The 23,337-nt window shown below is 38.9% G+C and overlaps 1 protein-coding gene across 2 annotated transcripts in view; it reads right to left on the reverse strand.

Annotated features, from left to right (window-relative positions):
- Positions 1-1,637: 1,637 nt before the first annotated feature.
- LOC109480380 (WD repeat-containing protein 20-like) overlaps positions 1,638-23,337 on the reverse strand; it is a 33,828-nt gene continuing 12,128 nt past the window's right edge. Inside the window, exons 2-4 of one of the 2 annotated variants that reach the window (XM_019782576.1) lie at positions 9,386-9,568; positions 7,744-9,027; positions 1,638-5,482 (exon numbers count right to left, since the gene is read on the reverse strand). In XM_019782576.1, coding sequence (XP_019638135.1) covers positions 5,432-5,482; positions 7,744-9,027; positions 9,386-9,568 — 1,518 coding nt within the window. In that variant the 3' untranslated portion in view covers positions 1,638-5,431. Of the gene's footprint in view, positions 5,483-7,728; positions 9,028-9,385; positions 9,569-23,337 lie in introns of both variants that reach the window. The other variant, XM_019782575.1, reaches the window with a different exon arrangement.

A 23,337-nucleotide genomic window follows, 5' to 3' on the forward strand; every position in this document is an offset into this window, starting at 1 on the left:
GGTGATGAGAAATACGCTGTGTTGTATCTTATTACCTTCGCCAAGAAGGTTATGTTTTCAGAGGCGTTCGTGTATGTGTGTGTGTGTGTGTGTGTCTGTAAACACGATAACTTGAGAAGGCTTAAATGGACTGACTTGATATTTGGTAGTTGGGTAGGTCTTGATGAGACCTCAAAATGCTTAGATTTTGGGCCCCCTGGCGGCTTGTCATGGTACTGCAGCAGAACTTCCGGTTTTGATATCTCATGATACAGACAAGCTAGGGTAACCAAATTTAGATGGTAGATAGCTCTTGTGCTGGGGATAAAGTGACATGAGTTTGAGCCCCCTAGTTGCTTGCTCTAGAACTGCAGGGGGGTTTAAAGGACAAATGTTTAAAAGAGGATAACTCAAGAACCGATCGATGGATCATCGTGAATTTTGGTATGTAGGTAGCTTAAGTGATGCTTGACATAATGACATTATAATTATGCAAATATGAATGTAATTTGCATAATTAATGAGGAAATTCTCTAAATCAGCTGCATTCCATTATTGGAAGTCCAAGCTTGTAACATATGTTATTAAGAACGAGAGAAACACAGGCAGATATCGATTATGCAAATGAAGACTTAATTTGCATAATCAATGAGAAAATGTTATAATTGCATGGTGGTAACTGGAATTTCATACTTGGGGTGTTTGAAAGTTAAGTGAAGGTGAACATAATTAAACATAACTTACTCAAATAAGGACCACATTTGCATAATTTATGAGGAAATGCTATGATGGCATTCTTTGTTAAGATAAGACTGTCTTTTGGTGTAGAATATGATCAACAGATATAATTCATGCAATTGAGAATCCTATTTGCATAATCAGGGGGATTAATATATAATTTCTTATTCATAAAGGCTAACTTCATTTGGCGAAGGTATGAGATCGTGGAACTCTAGTTTACATGTATGTCATACCCATCCGAGAAATTTTACAATATGAAATGTGCAAGTTGAAAAAGTTTGGTACCCCTAACAAAAATCATAACACCAACTCCCTCTGAATCCAGTATTAATTTTGAATTTTCGAAAGTGGCAAAACGCATTTGAATCTTTGTATGGAATCATAGCCTGTGTGATAACACTAATTATCACACTGGCTGGAACACCTGTAAAGAACAGCCCAGGTATGACATATAAAGCAATATCACACATCATTTGCCTTTAGTTTCTGTTTGCTTTTTTCCCCTAAGGCCACACCAATTTAATTTCTTGGTTAACGGATTTTTCAAGAAAAATAATGGAGCGGGCGGGCGAAAAAATAATAAAAATAAAAACAGGCCTAGGCATCCTATTATGGCCCAAAATGGTACGATAGGAGCCATGAAGTCAACATACCAGGCCGGTTCAAAATTTAAGCAATGAATTTTGAACTTTTAATGATACCACTGCATTGAAAGATGGAATAACTTTAACAAGTAGGATAAAAAGGACTGTATTCAACTGTTCAGGGCAAAATATGAGCATTTTGCAGTTGATTCTGAATTTTTATTTTTATTTGCAAATTAGAAAAAAATTGAAGCGGCGAATCCGATAACCAAGAAATTAAATTGGTGTGGCCTAAAGAGAGCTGAAAAATAATGAGAGTCACACACTTGTTGCTAGATTTATCATAGAATACTTTATTCACAGGTGTAGTGATTTTTTTGCAGCAGATTATACAAACGACTCTCAGGTACATACAGCCAGCTCTACCTAGCCATGTATTTCTTTTTTTATCTATGAAGTATTATGTACACTGTACATAAATACACAGGGCCCTGGAGGGGTTTAGTGCTTTCCATCTTTTGGATTATAAAGGGCTTGGACCAGGCCAATAAAATTTTTTTGCAGCTTCTGTACAATACATGGTGCCCCTCCCTACTTCAATGTCTTATTTATAGTGTGCAAACCCTTGTTGGTTTTTTCCTGCACACACTAAAGTTCAGTCAGAATACTGCCTGAAGTATTTTCTTCTTCTTGAGAAACCAAAACGCTAGCAAAGCAGTCGTAATGTCCTTGGTGAGTTCTTAGTTCTATCACAGTTAAAAGTTTCTGACATTTGACAGCGACATTCCCCACAAAACGAGGAAATCTTAGTATAGGAGAAAGCTCTTTTCCTAGTTCCAATGTACTTTCCAAGTTTTTTTTTTCTCTGTTGTATGGTTTTACATTACTTTCTATTGTCAACACATCAAATCATGTTCAAACAAGTGTCTTCTAGGCAAGAGTGCTCGTTATAAAATACTTAATAAAAGACTGTACACTGCTTAGAGCATGTGGAATGGGTAAATCACTTGTACAAATAAAGGTCATAATGATAGCTCTCTATCTTCACTACTATCAAGAGCTGTAGGACTTCAGTAAATCTTTAAGAGAGGGTTTTGCTTCTTCAGACCATTTTACACACTGGAGACAGCTACCATACTTTTCTTCAACACACCCTTGGAAATTTATACATGCTACGAAAGGAAACTACAGCATTTTAGAATGTGTGGTTGTTGCATAAGGAAATCAGATATAGAACAGAAACTGAAAAGGATTCTTCTTATTACCTATAGCAAGATTAAATCCAGAAAGGACCCAATACTAGTAACCCAATACCAGCCAGTTCCATTCATTTGCACATTGTAAATTATGTCATTTTACTTCAAGTAAATATGTTGTACCTTGTCAGCAACATACAGGTTTACAAACTTAAAAAGGATAGACAGGACCGTTCTGTTATGGATAAATTAGTTTTTAGTTTGGAATGGATTTCCCAAGACTTGAACACAACAGTCACGATATTCCATGCATTAATATTAGCAATTCTTTTCGTGGTATAAAAACTTTTAAGGAGATACAGTCACAGCATTTAGAACTACCAACAGATTTACTTTTCATGATTCTCTTTAGTAATGGCAACAAAGCTAGCCTGATATTTTGACATTTCTTTGGCTAGATGTACGCAGACCATCATCACTTCATTTACAAAGACTTGATTGCTTGATTGTGTCATTTCTGTAAGAAATTTGAAACAGCTTTTCTACCGATCCGGGAAACTTGCAGAGGCATTTTCAATACATCTTTTAGTGAGGTCTTTCCTAACATTGTGCCATACTTACTTTTGATTTGTCAAACAGACGTTGAATCTAATTCAAATTCAGTACTTTAGTTCGTGCACATGTTGCTACAAGATCAACTCCAACTTGGGTCAGCTTTCCTCATTACTTCTACTTCCTAATAGTAATAACAACAAAAAGGCCTCTTGAAATGTTTTCTCAGTATATATACTGCATTGGGCAAATGGCTACATGTGCTGTATGGCTTTCTTTCCAACTTTAAATTAGCCTGAATCGTAACTGGAATGGAAGCTAGGGTACTGCCTATAGAGCGTGTTGAATCTGAGAATCAGAACTGTGAGACAACTTCAGTTTTAACTTGATGAAGACAGTAGAAATAGCAGATGTGGACCAAGGACAATTAAAAATTTACTTGCGATGATTCCATTTTATTTGTGGATATGCTCTAATCGGTTTGAAAATTATGAATTACATACAGTATTTTCTGTATTCTGCAGTTTTGTCAGGACATTATTTTCGTCAGTTATTTTTTGATAGATTTGACTAATTTTCCCTTCATAAGGCTCCTATTCATATTTCTGTATCATTGCATCCTTTCTCTTCAATTAACATTCAATTCATAATTGTCATATCTTCTTCATGGAAATCTTTTGTACATTTTCTTTAAATACAAACAAACAAACAAACACCACAAGAATTAATTATATCTCATGCGAGGACAAAGGCAAAGGTGGCTTTCACGTTCAATTAAAGTTAATTATTAGGAACTTTTATTATTTACATGTACCATAAAATTAGCACATTAGGTACATGCACCATCACTAAAAAAGCACCAGTTTTGCATTTTACACTTGATACGCAATTATGATATTCTTAGTTACTATTCAGAATAAATAGGTTGATACTTTTGATTAAACACCAAGCAATCTTAGTGACGGAAAAGAAAACATGCTTCTTTGCTAAGAGTCCTGTTCATTCATTTAAAAAACGACTTTCTTAGTGACTACTGTATCCCCACAGATTTAAGACAATGAATGATAGAACTGAGAGAGGCATACATGTATGGGGATGTCCTTACTTGTTGAAGGAATGCATTATTTCAGACACACATGGATTTGAGTGAGCGGCCTAGCCATTTGGAAGTCTCCAACAGACTAACAACACGGGTTCAAAATAGTAAAATTAAGCCAAATAGGGAGGATAATTGGCCAGGGGAGTTTGGCCACCGTAGAGTTCATTAACCCGCACGCAGTTTGGAGGAGGAAACTAACCTCCCGCAGACTGACTCTCCTAGCCAATTAATTATCCTTTCCTTTTGCTGAATTCTAGGATCCGCACCCCCGTAGGAAGGCCTGGTGGAGGCTAGCCATTTTGGATGAGTGACTGTTTCAAATTGTATCTTTCTTTCATACCAACTGGTGGTAAGTGACAAGTTCCGTACTTTATGTAAGTTACAGAAGTTTGTTGTCCTTGTTCGAACCATTTTTCAAGACGGGCCTTTAGATTGAGGGCAAACATTTAGAATTGAAGGACAATACAAAATGTCATGAAGATATTACAGGATAGAAATGTTATTGCCAATGTGCCTTATTGCAAGTGTGGTGTACTTTTTGTTGTTGTTGCCATATTACAGCAAAAAACTTTAACTGCCTTAACTTAGCGTTGGGCTGTTCAAAGGTATGTAAGGACTGAATTTAGTGTTCTCTTCCTTTCCAACGTCTTCTCGAAGATCCCTTCCCTTCAAATGATATTTAGTTTACTTCAAGAGTTGATAGTTTAAAACTTCTAGCCAGGCACTGAAAAAGCAAGTATTTAATGTATTCCATAGGTAAGTAGGAGTATACATGTATGTCATTCTAGTTTTTTCTTTTCCAAGATTGAGGAGGGAGTGTTGACAGTTAACAAGAGAAAGACCGTGTCAGATGACAGCAGATTCTACGTAGGCTCTTCTTTTAAACACAGAAGCTTGTAGTTTTGTGTTAGAGAAAGTTCTTTTGTTTTCGTATCAGTTTATAGTGTGTGTTCTTTTAGGTGGGACAAGGAAGGCTGATGCTCCTGGAAGAATACTTCAAGTCGAACCTAAGACTACAACTGAAGTAATCGGCTATATGTTAAGTTCAAGCCATTGCTGGTGATTCTTAAATATTAAGATCTTGGTGTGCCAGTCCTAACACATTATATTTGTCTACTCACAGACAGAACACATGGATCGTAAGGAAACCCACATGCTTCTTATACAAGGAGTGTACAGAAAAACTGGGAGCTGTTGTCTACAGGTGTACATGTACAGGTGTGTTGGCTTGTGCTGCCTCCAGGTGACGTGATGCAGGGCCCTGCCCGCCTACACTGGGACTATACCACCGTCCCGCCCGTGGAGTGTGTGGAAGAGGTCTGGCTCAGACCCTGTGTGGGGGACAAAAACACACAGGGAGACATCAACAACACAGAACTGGCTATATTATATGGTTGTAGTGTATTGTAGTGTGTAGCTGCATTATGGAACAAAAGTAGGGTTGACAAGTTTTCAAAAATCCACTTGCCCAAACCAACTTTTCACTTGCCCCAAAATATGATGTTTTTCTATGCATTTTACTTGCAGAATTATTTTATTTTTCAATAAAAAAACACTTAAAAGTTTATAATGTTGCTTGCTTTACATGTATTTACCAAACTATTATGTAAAGGGTACTTAGATATTTTTCTTACAAAAGGGCTGGTATCAATATAATATCTTGATTTTAAAATGATGATTGTGTAATTTTGCTCCAAACACTGCATCCAAAAAATTTACTTGCCCGATTGGGGGATATTTACTTGACAGAACAGTGCTTTTACTTGCCCTGGGCAAGTAGGCAATGGGACTTGTCCAACCCTGAAAAGGACGATACAAAAAGTAAAATTTCTGGTCATTTCTTTACAAAGTGTAAGTTGAATCAACTGTGAACACTACTCAATACAAATTCCATTTGGGAAGTATAGATGCCAAATTATGATGCCTCACGAGTATGTTTAAAGGCTAGAAACAAACCCGTCAGCCATGTTTGTTTACATTCTGGTAGTTTGTGGTGGCACCAAAAACTTAGTCAGTGCGCCTTGTGTGCTCAACCTTCCTAACCACTTGTAGATTTTATAATGAAGGCAAATTATCTTTTGCAACTTACGTGTATTATTTTACATGATTGTATAGACCTTTAGTTGTAGAAGACCATACAAAAGTCCCTGTACTTTTTGTTGTGTCAATAAAGAATATTTATAATCAAATTGGTACGGACTAAGGTCTACATACTTCAGTTTGTACAAATAGCGAATACTTTATAGAGCAATAAAATAAGCACTGTGTAAAAGAAAACCATAGGGTAACTACATTGTACATATACATATGTATACCCCCTCTTCAGTTATGTTTTTTCATGTGTGACAATAGAAGGTTTAAAAATAGTACAATGTACCTGGTCAAAAACTGAACAAAATGACAAAAGAACATTTTAAACTCCTGGAAGTTACACTGTCATGCTGTGTATGATACATATCATATGGATAAGGCCACACCAATTTAATTTGTTGGTTCTTGGATTTTTTAACAAAAAAATGAAGCGACAGGGTGAAAAAAAAAAATAAAAACGGGTCTAGGCCTCCTATTATAGCCCAAAATGACAATACGAGCCATGAAGTCAACACAAAAGGCTGGGTTGATATTTAAACAGCGAACTTTGAATCAAACCACCTCATTGATACAATGTAGATGGAAAACTGTAACAACTAGGAAGAAATTAAGGACTCAATGGTTGTGGGCAAAATATGAGCAATTTTTAGTTCATTCAGAACCAGAATCTTTTGTTTTTTGCAAATCAGAAAAAAATGAAGAGGCGAATCCAAGAACCAACAAATTAAATTGGTGTGGCCTGAAGACAAATTGATACACTGTATGATGAAAGTCTATAGATACATGTACATCACAGCAGAAACAAAGCTAAACTGCACATGCGGTTGATTTGATGGCAAAAACAGCTTACAAGAGGGGACATCTCATACCACATTCTCATTTCTATCATGACATACCCATGCATATTTATTTTGGGGCTCAACAAACACATCCGAGGTGAAAGGGTATTGATGGAATAAAACATGAGGATTTTTCCTGTCTTCACTTTTTGGAACTTGGGGATGTGCAGTTTAGGTATATATGGCTCCGGAAAATGCGTTTGGTATTTCTTAGTGTGAATGGAAAGTATTATGTGAACAAAATAAGCATGAAATTTGGTATTTCACATCCTTTCTCCTTTATGAATCATATGATGATGCTGCTAGATCATAATGATACATATGACTTTTTTTTTGTACACCATTTAACTTGTAATCAATACAAATTACTGTGCCAAAAGGCTACTTCAGCAGAAAGAAGGTTAAAGAAATATCATAAAAATGTACTTTATTGTTATTGTTATTGTCTTTTTACTAGTAGGTACAATCTATTATATTTTGGTATGTGTTTGTAATATTCTATTTGTGGGACACAACACCAGCAACAGCTGCCTATGTCCCAGGTGTATATTTGTACTGTAACAGTTGCAATTTCAACAAATCAAATCAAATCAAGAATGTGAGTGGACATGACATATATACATGTAATAAGTAGAAAACTGTCATACATTGCAGACACCCACCACTTTGCCAGGCCTGGCCCATGTGCAGACGAACCCCTCTTGACATCCCGTTACTATGCAGTCCTCCCTAAACACTAGGGCTGTTAGTCTCTCCTGCGCTATCTTCTTACACACCAAAGGTTCTAATAGAGGCACCTCATCCAGTTTCGGACAGCAGGGAGTGCCCAGCCTGGCATAGTCTTCCAACATTTTGGAGTGAGCATTGTGACCTTTGCTTATCGAGTTCAACTTGTCGCTGCTCTTGCTGGACAGGCTGTAATTCCGCTTGTGTTCGTGCTTCTCGTGTTTGTCTCTCCTGTCCCCGAGAGTCAATGTGGCGAACTTGCTGGTGATTCCGGAGGCGATGGAGCCGTCGGTCAGGCTCTTCTCCTTGGAGTTTGGCGCCGACCCCGTGGAGTGGACTGCGTTGTGGGGGAGGCTGTTGCACCTGGGCATGGTGGCGCTGCCCGAGGGTAGGGGGAGGGAGTTGGTGAGGTTGGTGTGAGTCCGCGCTCTGGTCAGAGGCTGCTGCGGGTACAGGACGTCCTCCGTCAGGTCCCAGATGCAGAGCTGCGTGTCCTGTCCTACCGAGCCGAACCGGTACGTGGTGACGTTGCTGGTGTCCGCGTTGCAGATGGACGCCCGCGAGTGGCTACTGTTCGCCCGCTCCCTCATGGAGCCGGGGTTGGAGCCGGGATTGGAGCCCGGGTTGTTTCTACTCGTTTGAGAGTCCTCGCCTTCGTCGTCGCTCCCGCTGAAGTCCCCCGCCTCGCCCTCCACCACCATGGTGGTGAAGGGGTCGAAGGCGACCACACTTACCCACGACTTGTGTCCGTGCCCCCGCGCCACCACTCTCTTCTCCGCAAACGACCAGACCGTCACGAGATCGTCCTCGCCCCCCACGGCCACAAGCTTCCCGTCGGGGCTCCAACATATACACAGCAGTCCTCCGAAATAACTCTTCATCATCCCCTTTAACTCCATTTGGTCAAAATCTATAACCCTAAGGAAACCGTCCTGGCTGACGCAGGCGATGTGCTTATTGTCCGGGGAGAAGGAGAACTCGTTGAGCGCCCCGTCGCCCACCACCCATCTGAAGATGGGGTTGCGCGTGGACTTGGACTTGCAGGTCCAGACGGAGAAGCCCTCGCCCTGCTTGAGCAGCTGGTAGTGGGGGGCGGTGGTGCCGCAGGGGTGCTCCTCGTTGTACATGTACATCTGCCCGCTGGCGTGCGACACCAGGAACATGTTTTCCGTCCCGGGGACCCACTTTATACACGTTACCCTGCTCTTGTCTATTAGTCTCTGTAGAACACGGGGGCAAAGACAAGCTGTATCAGTGGGAGGCAAGGATATGTTTGATAAACATACAGTCACCTATACAAAGACTGAGCCAGAGGCATACGCAGAACAACTACAATGTACATGTATCTTGATATTAATCATATACTTATTTTGTTAATATTTATCCAATAGCACTATTCTTTTTCTTTGGGGTTATTATGCTTTGCAATAACTGCTTGTCTGTGGTCTTAGTTCTTTATTATAATTTATATTGTAATCATAGAATGTTGAATAGTTTACACACATATTTTCTGGGTGTAAAGCCTTCTAAACATAGCAGTACTAACTACTGAGCACACACATAAAGAGAAGTTCTTACTTCTTCATTGAAAAGCTTGCTAGTTTCCTTCTTGATTGGGTCGATGAGTTGCACTTGCCCCGCTGAAAATCCTACTAACAAGCTGACGCTGTCACTGGTGCAGGTCAGCTGGTTAAAATCATGGCACGTCGGTAACGTTCCCTTGTAGACACGTTTGTCTACTGGTTTGGTCAAATCAGCTGCCTGTTTATAAACAAACAAACAAACAAACAAACAAGAATGGTTACAATATACAAGATGTTGGATTAAAGTGTATGCATGTTAGACATGCCAACAACTTGCTACTTAATTCACTTACCAACCAAAACCTGGTCACCAGGATTCAAATGATAATTATTACTAGTACTTTAATTTGTCATTAAGATTTTAAATTCATTCCATGCCAGAAGTACTACATACAATTTACTCCTTTTGGAAAAGGATAGGCCACATTAACAAGGACAAAAGAGCAACTTTTTTAAATCTTGTTTCATTTCGCATAACCAGTGAGCCACCTTTAGATGTAAGTCACACTAGTCTTACATTTGTACATTGTACATGTAGTCTAGTTTTGTACAGTAAGTACAAGCTGCATATACATTTGTATAATAAGACCAGACTGTAACTTGTAAGGTTTGAACCACTCACACCGGGAAGGACTGATATTCTTTGCAAGTGTGGTGGGATCTTTTATGTGCTTGAGAGGCCGTCTCAAACCAAAGCTAGGTACATGATTATTTCTTTTTTAGTACGACCAAGAAGTGAGGCTGTCAGGGATTCAAACCCATGACCTTCAGATTCTGAGTCAACAATCCTAACCACAAGACTACCTTGGCACCTTAAATTAGCACATTGTTAAAATATTACAATTGATTATGATATATATAAACAAAGTTTTACAAGCTACATGTACATAGCCATAGATAGGAATATATGTAAGCGATTTCATTTTCATATTCTAGGCAATGGTCCAACATCGGAATTAATATAACAATTTTCTTAATACCTCCCTTGATAAAATATGCCTAATCTTAATGAGTTTATTAATGACAGTACAATATCATATATCTCCTCCCCAATCATAACCCAGACTAAAATCAAAGGCCCCCTATCAACTGAATTTGATCCGGCTATTCCATCATCTCCTGCAGTTCAAAAGATACCTGCTGGGGGGCAAACATTATCGCGATGCCCTTCTGACTTGGAATTTCAGGTGAAGCTGCCATTAAGAAGTCCCCTTTTCATCAATACAAAGCTCTTTACAGGCGACCACATCAACTATACATGTACCACCGAATACTTTGAAATGTAGAAAGTCATTCTTTGATTTTCAAGGGCACTAGGCTAGAAGCAAGTTTTTGCAAGTCTTTGCAAGTCTTTGCAAGACAAGGCTCAAAATACTTTTTTTTTGCATAAACCTGCACTAATGCAGGTGGAACTAACCTATACAAATAGTAGTTTTTGAACGGTTTTTAGTATGATCCTTATTTCTGAGTGGTACAGGTAAAACTTGCTGGTGTTGGTAGTTTTCAATGTTACCTGCACCAGTGTAGGTATGCAGAAACATTATTGCAAGACTGGCAATGAAAACATATACATTGCCATGGCGACGGTGGTTGCTGTTAGGGTTACTGTTTTGTGATTTTGAGAAAGCCTTGGTACACTACCCTCCCCTGAGAATATAGTGAACGAGCCCCAGGGTCACAGAAACTAGGGCATCCAGGTTATCCCAAGGTTTCCAGGAATGTGGGCATGTCAGCAAACAGAGCTGGGAGACATTCCTGTGGACATTCCATGCCTGTGGACAAAAGTCCTGTACAATTCCTAGAATTCTTGCGAACTGCACACAATACTGTACCATTAGGCTCCTCCCTGAGACGTCGCCAAAAAAAGTATTTTGATCCCTGTACTACTAGTACAATGTACAATGTTCATCACCCATTTTGCTCAAGTATAAACACTATGTGAGGTCCATACCCAATGTTCCCAATTCCAAACTGACATGTAGTGTAATTTGCCATGAAGGCTGAATGACCCATTACTCCTACGCACCCCATCTCACAGTCACACTACAAGTGTACATTTGTACACTAGCTGGATGCCCATTTTCCACATCACTTGAGAAAATTGTGTTTTTCTTCTTCCAAGGGCAAAGCTAAACTGCTCAAGAATATTTTTTTCTTCGTACACTTCTTGACGGCTGCTAATAATTTTGTTTGATAGGACCCTCTGTGGATTTGAGAGATTACTGTAAAATCATGATTTTTTCATGCTAAGGCCACATCAAGAAATTTTCATGGATGACATCAGCGCGCACATTAATTTTCGCCTGATTTTGGAAAAAAACAACAAGAAATTTTGCTGCCTTCTGACATTGGTCAACATGCCGAAAATGGGCAAAGATGTTTGTTACAATGCCGGAAGGTGGATGGCAGATTACTATGAAGAGAGGAGACAAGAAAAGGCTCTGATTTAATGTTTTGTTTCTTACTTTGATGCAGTAATATGTGATGTTGGCTGTGTATATGTGATGCTCCCACTGAATAAAAACCATTTGTACAATGATTGAGTAAAAATTTTTTTAAATGTAGGAACCTTTTTTTTTTGGCCCGCCTTGTTTTTTTTTTCAGCCGCTCGCATTATATATTAGATTTGGAGTCTGCGGAAGATGTCATCCATAAAATTTACTTGCTGTGGTCTAATTTTATATTCACGATTTTTGTGATGACTTCTGTACTCCAAACTTAGCATTACCGTGAACAAGTACAAAATGTAAGTCACCGACTTTCTTTTTGCTGCTACCGCGAATGTATAGTTCTGTCAACATGCCCATTTTTCTCAGACTGCGAACTTTTGCTACCATGAACATTCAGTGATTTACAGTATTCCGTTCAATACTAGCGAATGGGAATTTGCTGCTAAGTCCTCTGATGGACATTAGCCTTCATTAGAAGCCATTTCAGCCCACACAGTAAATTGAGGACCAATTGTATTATGTATTTCACAGCTAGCTTTTGTTTTGTATGCGTGTTGAAGTAACTATAGCTATATTAACAGAACAGTTCATTTAATCCATGGGAATGCAGGGCTTGAAATACTTTTTCTGCATACCTACATGGTATCATTGAAAATCACCTGTATCTAGTTCTACATGGATCATACTTAAAATGTTCAGAAACCATTGTCGTTATTTCTTTCATAGGTGGTATCAGTCAATTTAACAACATAAAAAAAAAATCCAAAAACACCTGTATAAACTCATACATAGAGCAGTGCAGGTTAGGTGCAGGTAGACATCAGAAATACCTGCACAGCTCCAATTTTACCTGCACTAACCTGCATATACCCAGAACATGGACCAGTGCAGGTTAGGTGCAGGTAGACATCAGAAATACCTGCACAGCTCCAATTTTACCTGCACTAACCTGCATATACCCAGTTATATGCATGTACAACGTGCATGTGGGATTTCTCTACTCTACAGGTAAATATTGAAAGGAAAGAATTACCATGCATCTATGGTCTCAATCAATACTTTATCCAGAAGTCCACCTTATAATTGTTGATTTTTCAGAAGAGCAGGAAGTGCTTTAATTACATTAAAAAGAAAAGGAAAGCAGCAGAATTTCCTATGCAGTCTCATGGGATTGAACATTTGCAGTCATTAGCTGACTACAAGCTTAAGGTCACTCTAGGCAGGCAGTCATCATATATAGTTGAACTAGAGATACAAATGTAGCCCCTCTTTCTTATAAAGTTATACAGTGAGTGTACATATACGTTTATCCCCAAATGTGCTTATGGCAGCTAAGTACGATCCTATTACACGCAGGACTAGCATTTATGAATTTTCTAAGTACGTATATAAAGACAGTAATAGCTAAAATAGCTAAGCCAGCAATTAGTCTGTCTTACTTACACAACTTATGTTATTAATATCAAAGTTACCCCAAATGAACTTATGGCAGTTACGTTGCTATATACTATTTTAGGTTGCTATAGCTCTTACATGTAGGACTAGCATTTATCAATTTTCTAATAGCTACAATTGGTTAAAAATGTCAACAAGATTGATTATACAAAGTAGTGTAACCTTGAGATGTGAGACAAGACAAGAGACAAGTTCTGTAAATCACTTTATGTTTGCGGTAGCAAAAAAAGTTAGCCGTCTGAGAAAAATGGACATGTTTGCGGAACTGTACATTCGCAGTTATGACAGGTGCAGCATTTCGAAAGTCTACGAATTGTATGTCTTCATGGTAATGATAAGTTTGCGGTACAGTGACTGCGAAAACCGCAAATACGAAAGTTACTGCAAAAAAATTGTGGTTTACAGTATATACATGTAGTTTGTAGAGCAAATGTTGCGAGAAACAGTCCAATTCACATCCTTGGTCCTCGGTTAATCCAGTTCTGTTTCTATATTATTATACTATACAAAGACATTCCGAGAAGCCGGGTAGTAATGCAGTTGCAGGTGGTTTGAAGAAAAGTCTCCAATCAGATGGAGCATCAATCATAATCAAGGGCAGGACCAATAGCAAGGCCTGGGGAAAGAACTGTTGTGTTTCCTGTTTCAGTCCTGAATAAATTTGGGTCGGTAGGTAGACATTATCTTTTTTTTTCTTTTTCTTTTTTTTTTTTACTACACTTTGGCGATCTCTAGTGATCCAACTTATACATTACAGTTGAACAAAACTTCCATGAGGACATTTTCAATGTCAATGTTGGAAAACCGATTGTGCAACGTCTCATCACTCAGGTGTCAGATCATGGAGCTAGAAAAGGTCGATCAGCTTGAAAATTTTTGTCCCTTACTGGTGTCCACACAAAAATAGGCTAGGGTCGGCATTTTTTTCTAGGGTCGGTCGGGAAACAGGAAACACAACATTTTTTTCCTAGGCCCAACCGTGCAGAATAGTGCCTAATCAAGGGCAGGTGAAGACAGACATGTCTAACAGGAGTATTGATCCAGCCAGGTCCAAGACTAATGTACAGGGGCTGATGAAATATGGTGTCTCAAGTTCATACACAATCATAAAAGACATCTCCACAAAATACAAAGTAGAACAAATAGGGGTTTGGCAATAAGAACAAAATTTCTAACAAACAAAATGTTGTATCTAGTAATATGATTTGATGTATGTACCATATAGCTGAGTTTCTTATTAAAATTCCTGGTAAGCAAGTTACATGTACATGTACTATCTATCAGCAAATATGGTTTGCCACAATTGCATCGTTTGACTGAGTTATACTGAATATTTCATGTAGATACCATTAGACCTACAATGTAGATTATGAAGGCTACTTCAGCTAGGAATTCGAAATGCTGTAATATAAATTGGGAATAGACAACACTGTTTAGAAATGGCAGCAAGCAGCTGTCTATATTGGAGTACACACAAATGTCAGTTAAAATTTGAACTTCAAGTTCAACTGTCTCAGTATCTCACACTGGCATCACAGCCAAATCAACCCCAAGGTAAGATTTAAAAAAAAAACCTTGAAGATAATTTAAATCGGTTTATATTTGCGGTCTGAGAAAAATGGTCATGTTCACGGAACTATATGTTCACGGTGACGGCAGGTACAGAAAAAATAAAGTCGGCAAATTATTAAATGTTGTTCATGCTTATAATAAATTTTCCAGTACAGAAGTGCCTGAGAAAACCGTGAATATATTATAAAAGTACTGCAAACATAAAGTGATTTACAGTATTCAGCAATATTGTATTTGCTGACAGCTATGGCACAAGAGTCGGCAAAGGCCTTCTAAAGATCGGGGACGCCTGTGTGACAACGTGCTGAGTTAGCCGTACCCTTTAGAGCAGACGCGAACTTGGAACTCCCGAGGGAGTAAAAGATGAGACAGCGCTATCATCCACGCATACGCGTCGCACAGGGACAATTTGCTTTCACCTGTGTTGATTCCTGTAGCACTATCAGGGCTGGAAATATCATCAACAGTCCTTCATATGCAGGTTATTTTAGTGCAGGTAAAATTGAAGCTGTGCAGGTATTTCTGATGCCTACCTGCACCTAACCTGCACTGGTCCATGTACTGGGTATATGCAGGTTAGTGCAGGTAAAATTGGAGCTGTGCAGGTATTTCTGATGTCTGCCTGCAACTAACCTGCACTGGTCCATGTATACTGGGTATGTATAATGTACATGCAGGTATACTATGTGGAGTTTTATTTGCTTCATTGACTGCTATAACATAACTAGATTAAAGAAATAATGGCAATGGTTTCTGAACAGTTTCTAAGTATGATCCATAGTTCCTAAATTCTGAGTGGTGCAGGTAAGATTTGTCTGGTGCATTTTCAATGTTGTAATGTATCTATTCCAGTGTATGTATTCCAATGTTTATATTACAATGTACAATGCATCTATAATGCAGGTAAAAAAAGATTTTGAGCCCTGACCTGTCTTGACAGACATGATGAAGGGGCTTTGTTAGGGAATGAGAGGGTTTGGTATTTCGACCCACGCTCCCGTGCACACTGTCACAGGGACGGCATACAGATTTTTGTACCGAGTCAGGTAAGGCCACAGCAAGTAAATTTTATGGATGACATCCTCCGATGACTCCAAATCTAATGCGAGCAGGCGAAAAAAAACAAGGTTCCTACATTTTAAAATTTTGACTCAATCGTTATACAATTTGTTTTGATTCAGTGGGAACATCACATATACACAGCCAGCATCACATATCACTGCATCAAAGTAAGAAACAAAACAGTAAATCAGAGCTTTTTCTACTCTCTGCCATCCACATTCCGGCATTGGCAACAGACATCTTTGCCCATTTTCGGGATGGTGACCACTGTCAGAAGGCAACAAAATTTCTTGCTTTTTTCCAAAATCAGTAAATTAAGGCCACACCAATTTAATTTGTTGGTTCTCGGATTCGCCTCTTCATTTTTTTCTGATTTGTAAAAAAAAAAAAAGATTCTGGTTCTGAATCAACTAAAAAATGCTCATATTTTGCCCCCAACAGTTGTGGAAAGTCCTTTTCTTCCTAGCTGTTGCAGTGTTTCCATCTATCAATGCAGTGGTTTGATTACAAGTTAAAAATTCATTGTTTAAATATTAGCACAACCTTTTGTGTTGACTTCATGGCTCCTATCATAGCATTTGGGGCTATAATAGGATGCCTAAACCTGTTTTTATTTTTATTTTTTTTTGCCCTGTCGCTTTATGTTTTTTCTGACAAACTCCGAGAACCAACAAATTAAATTGGTGTGGCCTAATGCACGTGCTGATGTCATCCATAAAAATTACTTGCTGTGGCTTAATGCAAACTAGGCAGGCATCCATACGGTACCATTAATATGTCAACGCTGCTTCAGATATAGAAAATGAAAGGATAAGCTGGATGTTTTCAAACCATGAAAATCTACGGTATCATTTTTCAGTTAGCTTCATTTACATATTTTCATACAAGTGTAGTCTTTCTACATGTATCTAATAACAAGAGTATCTTTTTTCCTGCAAAGACACGGACTTGGAAGGAACTTCGACATGTGATTGTCAAGGATGAGAAGCCCATGCTATGCCTTTAATCATGTTGCTTGATACGAAATACAGACCTTGAACTTCCATACTTCTTTAAGTTTACGAGTGTGGGAAGAATGCGGAATGAGCATGTGAAATACTAGGTTGCCCAGTTGGGAACGGGTTTTCTGCGCGTGAAGAATTTGCGCGTGAAAAACTTGCGCGTGAAAAATTTGCGCGTGAAAAATAAAAGTCTTAGAAATATGTTAGAAAATATGCAGTACCAAATTCTTAGGCAGGAAAATGTTGTCCACTGGTATAATTTTCCCTCTGTTAGCCAAAATTTTTGTTTGAAAATGTTGGTCCCTTGGGAATAAGCTAAGTTGCATAATTTCCATAAAACCTGACCTTTTGAAAATCACTTGAATTTGTAAGAAATACATGGAAAAGTTACTAGTATGAGGTTTAGGATGGTAAAATGTAACAATCTGAAGCTTTTCTCCATTCTAGAAGTTTGATTTCATGCTTTCTTAAACAAATTCTTTCACGCGCAAATTTCAACCTTTTTTGCGCGTGAAAACTTAACCTTTCAAAATAACCTGAAATCACAAAAAAATGGACAAAACAAGGGTATGTAGTCTAGAATGCAAGCAAAATGATGTTAGATTTTTATTTTCTTGTCTTTTTTCCAACTTTTAAGCTTAAAACAGCAAAAAGTTTTCAAATCCCTTGGGAGTCAGCTAATTTGCATATCTTCACGCGCAGATTCTTCACGCGCAAGTTTTTCACGCGCAAATTTTTCACGCGCACAAAACCCCATCCCGCCCAGTTGTGCTATGCAACCACATTTTGTTTGGTGCAACCTTAGTATTTTTGTAGGTAGCCCAGTGTGCTTATTATAATAACATTTTTTAAAATCTTGTATAATTTTTTATGTCGTTTTTTTCCATTGGGAACTGTTTATTCATTGAGAAGTTTCGATGGAAGAGCTCACTTCAAGAAAAGGGAAACCCTAAGTAGTAACTATAGGTAAAATTCTTTGTCAGAAATATATAAATCAATGCACATTGCATTCTAACAAAGTTAATCATAAATGTAGAAGGGAACAACCTGGAATTGTGACCCAGGCAACCTGGCTTTAAAAGTATTTTGCACAAGTTGAAAATAGACTGGTTGCCAAGTTTTCCACACAATGTTGAGTATAGCTTTCACCAGCTATACTAATAAGTTCCTACATTGATCTGTAATGTAATGTAGGCCGTGAAAATTACATCAAAATATCGTGACATTTTCCCAGTTTTCTGTTTGCGTCAGCGTGACCAGATTGTCTCCGGTAACAATTTGTAGCGTATCTGGGGTACGGTCAATTTGGGAACTTCGCCGGGGCCTAAAATCATATCATTTATATCGTCAGCGTTATGATAATCGTATCAGAACATCAGCACACTTTTCCGGCTGCCCCCACGCATCCTTAACAAGCCATTAAAAGAGTACGGATCTGGGCTTTCAAATTCAACTGGGGAAATAAGTCGTTCCTTAGCCAAGTCTCAGAGTGCACTGGAGCAGATACATGTATTGTACAATGTATAACTGTAGTGCATGTTACTTCATGGGGAAACCGACAATGACTTGTACTGTATGTTCTTTTAGTGCCAATTCTCTGTGTCATTAGGCCATAGCAAATTAATTTCTTGGTTCCTGAATATGTCTGCTTCATCTTAATATTAAAAAAAAACAAGGTACATGTGCCTGTCAGGTTCTAAATCAACCACAAAATGCTCAATAAAGACATATATTGTCATCCGGCAACTGAATACAAGTACATGTACTAGTCCTTGCATGCTCCCCCAGGAAATGTTGATATCTTGACCCTCTGAAACACTATTTCCTGAATTTTGAGGGACAAATTTTGGTGGTAGACCAAGTTCAATAAGTTTATTGATATATTTCCATATCTATACTGTATACATGCTGATATTTGTCCTAGGACACTGTTACAGACATTAAGTACACACGGCATGAGCTATTCTTGACATTTAACATGATTTAAGTATGGGGAAAAAACAGTAAAACCTATATTGTAATTGACCTTCTTTAGATTTTGAAGTAAGATTTAGAATTTGCGTTGTTTCAAAGCTCAACAATGCGTAGTCTTCAACATTCAGCAACAGTCTGCTTTTCAACTTCAAACGACTAGCTGGCAAAACTAATAAATTGCTACATATCACTGTAGACACATTTCTACAGACAACACTACACTATATTTCATTCTGTAAACTCATTCCTAAGGCATTTCCCAACTCCCACTGGAAAACAGCATGTCAATATCCATATTTCAACCAGGCCACATGAAACTCACATAAATGTCATTAAGATTAACAACATCCAAATGGTACATCTGTACCGTTCCCTAAACATATATATATTCATAATTCCATTTCCCTAGAAATATATACAACTTTTGGGCCAAACCGTTTTAATTCCTTGGTTCTTGGATTTGCCCCTTTCCATTTTTCCTGATTTTCAAAAAAAAAAAAAGTTTGCAAAACTTCAGAATAGTATGTACTGCATTTTAAACATGTTTTGGCCTAATGAAAAAAATGTTGTGCTTCCTGTTTCTCTGCCAACCCAAGAAAAAACTGCCGACCCCATACATAGCCTTTTCTTGTGTGGCACACATTTTTCAAGCTGATCAACCTTTTCTAGCTCCATGATCTCACACCTGAGTGGTAAAACGTTGTACAATCGGTTTTCCAACATTGACATTGAAACTATACACGTAAGTGTCCTCATGCAAGTTTTACTTTCAAATTGATATACGTCTGTATTGTATAAGTTGGATCACAACTACTGTATAGAGATCGCCAACGTCTAGAAAAAGAAAAGAAAGGTTAAAAAAAGATAATCCCTTCCTACCGACCCTAATATTTTCAGGACTGAAACAGGAAACACAAAACATTTTTCCCTATGCCTTACGCATCTTTCCCCTGTGGTCGCTCACACAACTCTGTAGTAAGTCCCAATGAACAGATGGAAGTCATAACTCCCCACCTGTGGTTATTAAAGGCAAATTTTCACTACCTATGCGTTACACGCCGCGGCATATTACGACTCGTTGCGGCCGAGATAAATGTTCGATACCGTCGGTAGCGGTAATCAAATTTGGCCCTGAGGCGCGGTGATGGAAGCATTCAATTACACAACCCACCAATAAATAAGGTATGCCTTCTACCAGCGAGGCATATTGTCTCAATGTAAATAACATTTGGTGACAGCTGGGTCCCCAATGCAATGGAACGTGCTTGAGTGCGCTCTGAGAGCTTGGCACCGTATTAAGTTATTCTGTGCTGTAGTTTCGTATCAAAGGCTATTTATGCAACAATTGTTCAACTACGTGTCACATGCAGGGCTGGAAATTCCACCTGCATATACAGGTTAGTGCAGGTAAAATTAGAGCTGTACAGGTGTTTTTCATATAAAATTTACCTGCACCTAACTCTGCAATGGACCAGTAAACACTTCTGGCAGCACTATGTTGATCTAAATAAAAATTGGCCAAAAACTGCCCAGCATTTTAAAAAATTAGCTTAAACTTAAGTTAAGGAACATTTCTTTCAACAATTTCTCAATTTTTTGATGAACTGAAGGGCAAAGAAACTCTAGTAAGGTCAAACTTGCCTGTTACCACAGTACATGTACATGCAATTCTTAATGTTACCACAAAGCTACTAGTGCATGTTTGCAGAAAAAGTATTTCAAGCCCTGTAAAACATGTAAAATCTGTGGCATGATAGCCTAACACAGCTGTCACATACTAAAACTTCTACAAAACTGCCTTGAAGCCAAAGTGTAACGAAACTATGCAAAATTAGCACTGCAGCTATACTGGCTATAACTTCTCCTCATATCACGATCGTGATAAATTAACTAACCTTTACCAACAGATGTCTGGGAGAAGCTGTGAGCAGGACTAATTGCAGGAAGTCACTACTCTCCAAGCAGAGGTTGGTGGGGGAAGATCGTCACCGTTTTATATATGCCTCGTTTTTTTTTTTGTCGCCCCCCACCCAACCTCTGCCCCGAGTCGCAACCTGAAAGGACAAGGGGAGGAGTAGTTCTTTGAGAAATGTGTTGAAGTCCCTCCCCGTGCCCCTATTTTCCGCAATCTGTGAGCTGGGAGCGGAAATAGTTTTACAAGGGTGTCCAGCGCGCTGCGGGACGAATCCAGTCAACCACGCATATCTCATTAGCATGTCTCCATCTGACCGAACAGCATCACAACGTAGCAGAGTAAACATGTTTACGTTTATAATTATTATATAGAGGTTCAAAATCAACACAATAAAATATGAATTTGTTCTTAAAAGTATATTGAAATATTCTATTTTACCGTTACGTATATTCATAGATTTTAAGTGTTTCTGGTCATTATTTCTTTCTTACTTTTATGTTTGGATGCGGTGCATTCTATCTTTCTGTTCGCGCCATACTTGTTTGCCAGGACAAACTCCCGCGAATATTTTTCTTATTCCGGAAAGTTTCTGATTTGCCATGTGAATTTTGTGAGCCCGTCCTGTATGGTGAATGAACGAGGCACCCATGGCACGCAGCGGCGAAACAACCACAACAAGTTTGGGTTCTGTTAGGCAAAGGGGGATGCTCTGAAAACAGAGGGACTTCCCCTTCCCTGTCGCCATCCCAACGAAAACATCCTGCCCTCTAAGGCCGCCAAAACGGCTTTCAGCTGGTCGGGACGGACCTCAAACCCCCAGACGTCTTTGAAAACACGCTTGACTCTGTCTTCCATGTCGGTCCCGTCCGTTAGACATTCAAACTGAGTTGAACGGAAACAGACGAGTAACGGAAAATCGCCAGGCCGTGTCGCCAGCCGGAAGTTGGAATTTTGGTTTCCCTGGCCGGGAGGGCATAATTCACACCTACGCGCCAAGTGAAGTCGCCACTACTTGTTAAGTGAGGTTTGATAGGGTAACAAATAGCTGTTAATAGCCTTTCAGGTTGCGACTCGGGGCAGAGGTTGGGTGGGGGGCGACAAAAAAAACGAGGCATATATAAAACGGTGACGATCTTCCCCCACCAACCTCTGCTTGGAGAGTAGGAAGTCACTACAACAAGGTGACATGCCTTTATCAGCACACATGATCACATGTACCAGATTTGGGATTATGTTCCTGGGCTCGAAATACTGGTACTGTAACTTTATGTTCGCGGTAGCAAAAGTTCGCAGTTTGAGAAAAATGGACGTGTTTGTGGAACTATACATTTGTAGCAGGTGCAGCAAAATTATTTGCTTCAGTAATAATAAAGTTTGTGGTACAGACTAAATGGAAAGACCACAAATATGAAAGTATCACAATAAAATTGTTAATCTAAGTATCCAACTTGCACTGGTGCAGGTAACATTGAAAATTTATATTACTGTACGTACATAGTTCTCACCAGGCTGTTTTTAGTGTAGGCGCCCCCTACACTGTGACTTGGACCCCCTACGCTCTGATTTAGCCCCCTACACTGTCTTTCAACCAGAGTAGGGGTGGTTTTTGGGTGCAGAAGCTTCATAAATCTTTTAAAAAAATGAAAATGCAACTTTGGAATGAAGCTATAACAAAGGTAAAACAAAATCTGTTCCCCAGTAAGCAAGAAAAAGTGTCTCAGGGGGTTATGAGTTACAAAACTTTTCAGGGAAAATATCAGACCCCTTCTTTTTGGGACTCGATGCGCGACTCACGCCGCAGAAAGTTGCTCTCCTATACCTGACCCCTACGCTGTAAAAAAATCCTGGTGAGAACCCTGACGTATGTATAACGCAACAGACAAATTTTACCTACACCATTTTTTTAGAAAGTATGGATTACAGTGCTGAAAACTGACCATTGACATAAATTTCACTTCATTCAAAATGTAGTCAATACACATAACAATTCATACATGCACTTAAATTCAAACCCTAGTACATGGAGCAGTGCAGGTTAGCTGCAGGAAATACCTGCACAGCCCCAACTTTACCTGTATTAACCTTCATATGTTAAGTATTTTGAGCCCTGTGATATCTAAGTGTGAAGAATATTTGACCCATTTTCAGACCGCATAAAAATAGGCACGAGCAATTTATACTAGCAAGGACAACTTGACATTATTCAGAGCAAATCACTGTTGAATTTGACTCCCAGACAAGGGTAAACTTTGACATTTACTTCAGGAAGCGTTGCTCATTAAAGGGCGAAGATACATCATAGATACGCTAAGTGTCTGCTTTATTTACTTTGGGAGCTTCCTTGTGAACCAAGGCAATATGTGACAGTGTGATCTTGCACGCTAGGCGATAATTGGATACAAGAAGCACATATTCCCCCAGTGTATATGTACATCTTGCCTATTCTAATTGTAATTGAAGACTTACAACATAATGATAATATATTGGCCTGACTGCAAGACCTGCTTAAGTGAAAATT

This window comes from Branchiostoma belcheri, unplaced genomic scaffold, assembly GCF_001625305.1.
Source record: "Branchiostoma belcheri isolate BF01 breed outbred unplaced genomic scaffold, Haploidv18h27 scaffold50, whole genome shotgun sequence".
NCBI classification, from domain to species: domain Eukaryota; kingdom Metazoa; phylum Chordata; class Leptocardii; order Amphioxiformes; family Branchiostomatidae; genus Branchiostoma; species Branchiostoma belcheri.